At 47.7% G+C, this 9,629-nt stretch overlaps 1 protein-coding gene across 1 annotated transcript; it reads right to left on the reverse strand.

Moving 5' to 3' along the window:
• Positions 1 to 6,547: 6,547 nt before the first annotated feature.
• Positions 6,548 to 9,603, reverse strand: NPBWR2 (neuropeptides B and W receptor 2). Its single transcript, XM_072917094.1, has 2 exons — positions 9,465 to 9,603; positions 6,548 to 8,958 (listed from the first exon to the last, which is right to left on the reverse strand). The coding sequence occupies exon 2, from the start codon at positions 8,318 to 8,320 to the stop codon at positions 7,322 to 7,324; it is 999 nt and encodes a 332-aa protein (XP_072773195.1). The 5' UTR covers positions 8,321 to 8,958; positions 9,465 to 9,603; the 3' UTR covers positions 6,548 to 7,321.
• Between the last annotated feature and the right edge of the window lie 26 nt (positions 9,604 to 9,629).

Here is a 9,629-nt window from a genome sequence, read left to right on the forward strand (position 1 = left end):
GGTGTCCCTGCCCATGGCAAGGGGTTGGAATGAAGCATCCTTTAAGATTCTGTCTCACCCAAACCAATCTGTGATTCTGTGGTTCTATGAGATGAAATGTGGGAAGAGCAGCCCATAAGCCAAAAGTCCTGGTGCTGCATGAGGAACAGAGATGGATTGTAAGAAAGTAGAGCATGTGCTGTGTGATGCTGGTGGAGGTTTGGCACAGGGTTTTGTTTTGGACCCCTTCTTGTCATGTCTGAGCTGCTGCCTGCCTCTTTTGAGTGGCCCACAGTGGCTGCATGCACTTGCCCTGTTGCCTGTTTAGACTGGGGATTCATTACACTCTTGCTCAAAACATGGCAGGAGAAGTACCAAGGTCACACCTCCTTTTGAAAGGGGGACTTTTAGGATTTTTCCAAGCAAAGGGATTGCTATTAGACTGAGTGATGTTAAATCAAAGAGGCCCATGGCTCACAAACTCCCTTTGTTCCTGCTTTCAGCACTCAGAAGCCTGGATAGATTGCATGACAGAATGAAATAATCAATAAATAGAGCAACATGGTTTTGTATCTTGGCAACAATGATGCTGCTGAACCATGTAAACTGACTTTGTTCTCTCTCCCTCAGTGCAGAGATCCCCTCTGGCCTCAGGGAAGGAGTGATGCCAGCTCTCCACAGCGCTGGGGGACACAGACAGCCCCTTCTCTCATCTCAAGGTTTGTGTTTCAGCAACCCCTAAACTGTCCTTGGCTTGGAAAGTGCACAATAATATCCTACCCCAACTGGGATCACCTTCACCCCACAACACCACATCTCCCATGTTCAGATTCACAGAATCTCACAGTCCTAGAATGGTTTGGGTTGGAAGGGACCTCAAAGATCATCTAGTTCCAACCCCTTGCCATAAGCAGGATTCTTGGGAATTTGGTCTTCCTGGGGCTGAACTGCTGAAAGGGCCTCGGAAAGGAAATCATATCCTGTTCAACCAGCCTACTCTTGCAGCAAAAGAGGTTTTTCCCCAGTCTGTGTTATTTCTGAGAGAGGATGTAGCTCCAGTGCTGATGGAGTCTCCTGCTGCCAGCAGTGGTCAGGGAGACATCGCTGCTTCCTCCCCCTCCGGGCCTGAAGCCAGGCAGGAAGGGCTGGAGCCTGGAGCAGCACCAGCACTGCCAAACAGCACATTATCAGTGTAGTGAAATGAAGAATGATCCTTCAAGAAACCAAGCAGGAAATTTGATTTTTCCAAGGAAACCATTGAAAGGATCAGCATCTTCCCGTAGACTGGTTTTGGCTGCATTAGATCTCTGTTTTCCTGGCCACAGAGAGGAGCCCAGGCAGAGCCTGAGCTGGCTCTGTCCATTCAATAAACATCAGTTTCTCTGTGTGTTTCCAGCCTGGCATGGGCAGTGAATGCTCCAAGAACAGCTCATGTCATGCTGATTTCATTCAGTGACGAGCAATAAAAACAGAAGCTCTGTAGTCAACATGAAATTAAGATTAATGGCTTTTCAGGTTGATTTCCTCTGTGTGAAACAAACCCCATATTAGGATTTGGCTATTTGTTGTTTGCTCAATGTTAGTCATTAATAGCAACTTCTGCACATGCACAGGTCATTTGCTCACATATTTTGGAGTTTCCCTCATCTCAGCCTTGCACTGCTCTTGCTTTGTTTAACCACAGAGGAAATCATAGAATCACAGGATGGATTGTGCTGGAATGTCATCTAACCAACCTTCATGGCATTAAAATTTCTGGAGATAATCACCTGCCTCCGGGGACAGAAAATGAGCCCAGCCCCTGGTGCTGGTGTTTACTCTTGTCCCTGCATTCCAGAGGTGACTGGGAGGTGGCAATGGAAAGCCAGCCAGGGCTCTCCCTGTGCTTTGCTTTGGCATCTGCACCGGGGTTTAATTTGCATGTGCTTGACTGGAAAATGCCGTCATCTTCTTCTCTGGTCAGTGATGCCACTGAGCCCTTCTGCCTGGGGCTATCCCCCAGGAACTGTGGGGGACGAGCTTAAGACCAGGCTGGATGGGGCTCTGAGTATCCTGGTGAGTGGAAAGTGTCCCTGCCCATGGCAGGGGGATGAGGCTGGATGATCTTTAAGTTTCTTTCCAACCCAAACCATTCTGTGATTCTGTGGTTCTGTGAGCTGCTGGCTCTGACCTGTCCCATCCATCATGAAATGGTGGCCATCAGCTTCATATCCCAGCTCCTGGCCAGCCTGGATGAAGGAGCTCAGCTGAGTGTGGCCATGGCATGAAGGATCCCCCTGAATCCATCACATGGATAAGGAAAATTTAATTACATCCGTAGGATTTCCATCAATGCTGAGCAGCAGCAGGCTGGGTCTCGGGGGAGATTTTTCATTGCGCTGAAATCTGACTTTGTTAATTACCAGTCTCTGATCTCATTTGAGGGTTAAGTTTATGAAATGGAATCCTTATTTCTCTGATTTCCTTATTCAGCTGGTTTATTGAGTCTTGTACAGTGGATGATTTGGACCTTACAAACTCCGAGGGTGTCTCACATTTCTGGCATGAGCTGTGCAGGAGAAGCATTGGAGCAAGGGGAGGTGATGGAGATATGCAGAAGTCCTGGTGAAAGACAGAGAAAGAAAACATCTCAGGAAAACTGAAAATGAGGACAAAGGTCTGGCTGTCAAATTATAGTTTATTTTACCCCCAAAGGGAACTCCCCCTTCCCACGTGGGATGCTGATGGCAGCACCCAGAGCCCCCACCCCACCCAGCCAGGGAACATTGTGGTGGGGGGCTTTAGCAGAGCGATACCAGCCTTTGGTGCACCCCAGGCCGTTCACTTCCTCATGAGGAAAGCTTCCCATCCTCTGTTTACCCAGGAATCGCCAGACTTGGCTGTAGGCAGTAAGTAGAGTGCCTGGTTTTTATCTACACATCAAATTTACTTTCTTTTTTAAAGAGAAAATAGCCACTGAACAGCCCTTGAAGCTTGGGGCTAGTGTCTAATTCCACTTGAAGAGCTTTGTTAGAAAATTGCAGTATTTTTCTGAGAGAAAATAGAACAATCAAGGCCTGTAATTAAAAGCCATTCAGGCAGCTTTTATCCTTCTCTCTGCATCTTCATTTAGCAAACACAAAAGCCAACAAGGACTCACGGCACTATTTACAGTCACTATTCTTGGCCTTTGCCTTTAAATTAACTCCTCTTCCTCACTTCCAGTCAAAAGGAGGAGGAGGGAGAGAAATGTGGCTTGTGGCTTTTCAACTGGTGTTTCTTTGGAAAGATTTTTTTTTTTTTTAAGATGCCTGATATAATGGAATCATAGAATCATTAAGTTTAGAGAAGGTCAGTGAGTCCAAACTATCGACTCAGCCACACCACCACGTTCACCAGTAACCCAAATGAAATGCCACACGCACAGGTTTTGAACACTTCCAGGGATGGTGACTCCACCACTGTCCTGGGAAACCTTTTCCAGGGCTTGACTACCCTTTTGCTGAAAAAATATTTCTTAATATCTAATCAAACCTCCCCTGGCACAACTTGAGGCATTTCCTCTCATCCTGTCACTTCATGATGACAAAGCTGGAGCTCCTCTGGAGGCCTCAGACCTGCCATAGAATAAGAGTTTATCACCCCAAAACTGCCTCCAGGAAAAACCTCAGCTGCAGTGGTGGTGTGGATGGGACAAGACCCACACACATGCCCTGGGCATGGACAGGGAGCTGCCAGGGCCATGTCCCACAGCCCACAGAGGATCTCAGGTGACCTCCTGACTCACTGTGAGAGGGAATCCAGCCTGGGAAGTCTCCTTGCCTTCAGCAGCAGGTGGAAATGTCAAACCTTGATGTGCTGAGACCCTCTGAAGGCACCAAACTGGGCTTGTTCCTCCCAAAATTGGCAGTAAGCCTAGAGGGTCATTATTACCTTGGTTTATGGTGGGACCGTCAGTGGCTCATCAGCACTCAGGGGCTCCCAGCAGTCCCAAGGAAACAAGGTGAGTGCTACACACGTCAGGTTATACAGAGAAGGAACAAGTTCTATTTCTTGTCTTGATTTGAACACTATCTTCTGGATACCATTCTGCTTCCCATTTTTTACAGTCCAAGGTTTTGCTTATCCATCTTTAATTTTTATTTTCATATTTTCCTCACATCAAGATGCTTCTGAGTGCCAAGCCGTCAACTCTCAGTGGGGTATTATCTCTTTTCTCACCCAAAAATCGTGACCAGCCTTAGGGAGGCAGTGTAGGACTGTCTAAGACCCAGGAGATTGGAACTTCCCGAGAGGACAAGCTGCAGCACAGCTCGGATGAGGACAATTGATCCCAACAGCCAATATTGCTGCAGCAGGAAGACTTAAAAAGCAACAACTGCTTCCGATCCCCCGCCTTAGCTCAGATGCCAGCGTTGAAAGCCTGCAGTGGGAATATGAGCCCTAATTCCTGTTCTGGGGCAGGAAATGGCTCCCAGGGATGATGGAGCAGAGTCCTCCAGGGCTGTGTCCTCACGGGTGTGACAAAAAGAAGGCGATTCCTCCCCGGAGCAGGAACGGGGAGCTGCGTGCCTGCACCGCACCTTTGCACCCATTGACACAGCACACGCTGTCCCAGAAGGAAATCTCCCCGGCTTTCAGGCTGAGCTGATTTCCCTGCTCAGTGCACGGCTAGGAAGGGGTTAGGAGGAGGAGGGAACCCTGGGGGTTCCTAATTCAGCCTCCTGCGACCCTGCAGACCTCACACGGGATGCTTGCTTTAGGAGGGGATTTATTCAGTGAATCGTTCATGGGGTTTATTTCCCCGCTTCCAGCCTTCAAGATGCAGCTGATGTGGGCTGGTGTGACAAGCCAGCCCCAGCAGTGGGAGGAAATTCAAAGGAACGGGCGGGGTTTCCCTGGGGGGATCCTGTGCTGGGAGTGGGCAAGCATCTCCCTGGAGGTGTTTTCTGCTCTCCCAGAAGAAGCCTGGCTTCTGCCGCTGTGCTCCGAGAGCCTGCCCAGACTCGGGAAGCCCGAATTTGGTGGCTGCCCGCAGGAGGAGGGTGCCGGGCTGTGTGTGAGGCTGAAGAGGCTGCGGGGGATGCAGCGATGCTGAGCTGAAAGCAGCGAGTGCCGCTTAGCGCCGCCGGGCTGAAGCTCACCCGGAGCCTCTCTGGGCACGGCAGGAGACCTCGGCCGGTGCAAATCCTTCTCCCCTTGGAGCCTGGCACCCACCCGAAAGGCCAAGACTCGTGTCAGGTGTTTGACATGGAGAAAATCGTGGATACAGCAGGATGCTGCCACAAGGAGATGCTGGGATGGGGCTGCTCGTGCTCAGAAGGGTCAGGGGATACAAGCAAAGTCTGTAAGTGCCTGTGGAGGGTTCAGAGAGGAGGGAACCAGACTCTCCTCAGTGACGTCCAGTTACAGGAGACACGAAGTGAAACATGGAAAATTCCATTAAATCATAGGGAGGAAATTCACTATTAGAGTGGTGAACTACAGGATTGTCCACATTAGCTGTGTCATCTCCATCCTTGGAGACATTCAAACCCAAGCAGACACGGTGCTGGGAAATTTGACCCTGCTGTGATTCTGTGACTTTCATGTCTTGTGATTTAACAGAAAAAGCTCCAGCAATATCACATGTCGTGTCTGAAGTGGGTAACTCACACTGAAAAGCTCCTTTCCATGCAAAAAAATACAGTAATTTTTCTACTTAATAAAATATATTGCCTCTCCTAGAGCCCCAGTGCCAGTGAACAGCAATGTTTCAGCTGATTGGGCAGCTTGTGTGAGAGGTGACATAATTTGGGCCAGTTTTGGCACTCAGAGAGGTTTTTCCACCTGGGAAGCCCATTGCCAGCAGGTGGCAACCATGCTAAAGCAAAATTCCTGGAGAAGTTTTGCCTGGAAGAATGTGTTCTCCTTCATTGTTCTCCCACAGTTAGCACCTTTAATATGGAGAAGGCAACAGCGTGATCGTGTATCCACACATCTGTTTTAATTTTCTGTAAATGAAATTGCCATCCCGAGGTATTGAGGGTGGTCAGTTTTGGTGTAGGGGTGCTCAGGACACTGAACTGCCCCGAGCAGTCTCACCTGGTGTCTCCACCCACACCCAACCATTGCTCTGAGAACCCATTTAAGCTGAGAATTGCAGTCTCCTCTCCTTTTGTGTTACCTGTCCTGCACTTTCCCGGGAGAATTTGGACAGGTAAGAGCGGAGCTTGGTACCTGGGGTCGGGGGAAAGCTTAAAAGAAATATTATAGCTAAGATGACCTTCCTAAAATCAGTATCATACAAACTTCACAGGGCTAAAAGGTGTGAGAATGAGTTTTCCAAGCTTTCAATATGGAGTTTCTGACCTCCAGACTCTCCCAGTCAAGTCCTGGTTTTGTTCAAGTATTTTGATTATTTATCTGTGAAAGAAGAAACTTTATATCTGCAGTGCTCGTTAGAGCTTTTCTTATGACTTACAAAACATCTTAATTTTGTTACAAACCTACTGTGTTTTATTTTATAACAGGAAAAATGCAATATATATATAGCAAAGATATGGCACAAGTAGCGTAAATTATCCCTTGTGAAAGAAGGACCAGTCTCTTTTTTTTTTCCCCTATGAGGTTTATTTCATTACTCACTCTTAAATAAATATGTATTTGACATTTAACAGGAACAGCTTGTTCAAAATAATTTCTATCACAAATTCTCACAGTCGTTATAGTATTTGTATGGTGTGCTGTTTAGCACTTTTTTGAGACTCAAATCTTCCTTTTGGTCTAAATTTAACAAGTCAGAAAAGAGAAAATTTGTGGTGGGGTGGAAGATGGACATCCTTCAAAATCAAAAGAAAGCCATAACACACAGGAACATAAATGAACATTGAAAATAGTTTCTTTTCTCTTGCAAATACTCATCCTCTGTTTTATTGATGTTTCATTGAAAGTGCTCATTAGCTCTGCTCCATTAAACAATCCTCCCTAATAACACAGTGATAAAGAACTGAGCTTTGCACTCGTCTGGAAATTGGTCTCCAGCCTGACCGTGCTGTACAGCAGATGGCAATAAAAGACCACTCTGTGGCAGAAATACACCCCTGAAAAGGAAATGCTCTGTCCTTAATAGTTCAGAGGGTGCAATTAAAAATCAAGGTCTAGAAATCCAACTCTGAGATGTTAGTAGGAGCAAAGAGGGGAAATACAAGTGTTGCAAGTGGGCAGGACAAACCCTGTTGCTGATGAGGATTACAAACAGCGCACACATTACATATAAACAAAAGAAAGGACATTTGTGCATTTATTGACCACTCCTCCAGTCTGCAAAGTTGCCCATGAAAAGCCCCAGAAGGTCAGGGACCTGCCAGCTCCAACCCCCTGTTCAAGAAGTTCTGCATTCCAGCAACTTCCGGAAACTTTTCCGAAAACTGTCGTCCAGGAAAGCGTACAGGAAAGGATTCAAGCATGAATTGGCATAGCTTAGGCTGGTGATGAAGTAGGATATCCCAATGACCATGGAGGTTTGGGGTAAGTCAGTGGTCAAAGCCACGATGGTGGCCAGGTGGAAGGGGGTCCAACAGAAGAGGAACACAGCCAGGACTATGAAGACCATAATGGTGACTTTCTTCTTGGCTTTGTCCAGGGCTCTGGCATTGGAGTTCAAGTGCATGTTCCTCAGCTTGTAGAGCATCATGGTGTAGAGGATGCAGATGGTGGATACTGGAATGGCAAAGCCAAGGATGAGGGTGTAGATCCTGCTGGCTTTGAACCAAAACCTCTCAGGCTTGGGGAAATTGAGACCACAACTCTTGATCTCTAGGTCGTCAGTGTAGACATTGGCAAAGATGATGAAAGGGAGGACTATGATGGTGACCAGGATCCAGATGCACAGGCTGATAATCCTGGCTGCTCGGTACGTGCGGTGGGGCATCCTCTTGGACCTGACTGTAGCCAGTACCACCAGGTACCTGTCTATGCTCATCACTGTCAGGAAATAAATGCTGGAGAAGATATTGTAGTGGTCTATGGACAAGATGACCTTGCAGAGGATTTCTCCAAAGGGCCAATAGCGGAGGAGATGCTCTGCAATATTGATGGGCAAGACAAGGGTGAACAAGTCATCAGCGATAGCGAGGTTCAGGATGAACATGTTGGTCACAGTCTTCATCTTGGGGGCCTTGAGGATCACATAGATGACAGCAGTGTTGCCTGTGAGTCCCACAGCACAGATCACAGAGTAGATCACAGGCAGGACAACGTAGAAATCAGCTGCCTGCTCCTGGAGGGTGAAGTTGAACCTCATGGTGTTTTCCGGATAGCAGCTGTTGCCTGCATTGCTGCAGGAGCTGTTCAGATCATCCCAAAAGGAGATGTTTCCCATGCCTATTAATCACAGAACACCCTCAGATGCCACTGAAAGCCTCTCTAGCCCAGGAGTGTGAGAGATTTTTTGTTTGGTTGGGATTTTTTCCCCCCTCCTGTGTGAAGCAGCTGTTACCTCATTTAGATGCCGCTTATTTTCAAAGGGGAGCTGTGAGGCTTCATGGACCACCTAACTTACCTCTTTCCCCTGTTAGATTTTGAAGTGACAAAGGGAGAAAAAATTGTTTGGAAGACATAAGGCTCCATGAACCAAGAAAACAAGAGAATAATGACTTTCTAAATAAGTCAAGGAACTCTTCTTTCCGAAAGCATTCTGGTGAGCTTTGGCGTTTCTTTGCTGGGGGAGTTGAGCGGCTCCCGTTCAGCTGTCTGCTGTGAGAGTTCTTCAGGGGCTGGCCAGGAACAAAGAGGCAGAAGGGGAAATTTCGTGCCTGGCTGGTTGTTCACAGCCCTTGGAGGATCTGAGGGATGGCTGCTGTTTTTCTGGCACAGCACTCGCTTGCCGGGCAGGAGCAGAAGCGTTCCAGTGGTTAATTAGCGCCTGCCTTTGTGTCGGAGTTCAGGCTCTTCATGGACTGGGATTTCACAAACAATGAAGAAGTTTCTGACACTGCTATTCCCCACTCCCAGGGTCCCCTAGCAAAAGAAAGAGGGGGAAAAAATAGTTCAGGGAGTATTTCTGAAATTAGCATTAAAGGGGATTACCCTGCAATCAAAGTACACCTTTAAGCAAGGGTGGGCTATGGACTTACTCACTCTGAAAACCATCCCTAGTACAAACAGCTGCCAGCACCCCAAATTTGGCACAGACGGACAGACAAACCTGTTAATCTCAGAAGTTCAGGATTAACCGGGGAAGAGGGAGAAAAGTACCCTGAAAGCAAATCCACTTTAGAGCCACAGCAAGAATCATTCCATCTGCAGTAGTTATCACATCCATCACTATTGCCTGACCCATACTTCCAAGAATTCCTCCACAGGGAATGAGCAAACAACTGACCCCTACCTCCACCGTAAAGATCAAAGGTTTGGCAACCAGTCTGCAAAGAGAAGTGCCTCACTTCTCTTGCCATTTATTGTCGCACAGCAATCAAGTGAGTGGGACTGCCGGCATTGGGGACAGAGGGCTGAAGTGTCCTTACCTGGGAAGCGGCTCCGCTGCCTCCTCCAGCACCTGCTGCTTGCACTGGTGAGCCTCTTCCCTCTAATCCGAGTTGGAGGAGGGTCTCTGGGTTGCTGACGTACTGGGATTTGCAATCAGATCAACACGATGCTTCTGTGTGTGCGCGTTGTGTGTCTGACCAATT

The sequence above is a fragment of the Taeniopygia guttata genome, chromosome 20, assembly GCF_048771995.1.
Source record: "Taeniopygia guttata chromosome 20, bTaeGut7.mat, whole genome shotgun sequence".
Classification (NCBI taxonomy): Eukaryota; Metazoa; Chordata; class Aves; order Passeriformes; family Estrildidae; genus Taeniopygia; species Taeniopygia guttata.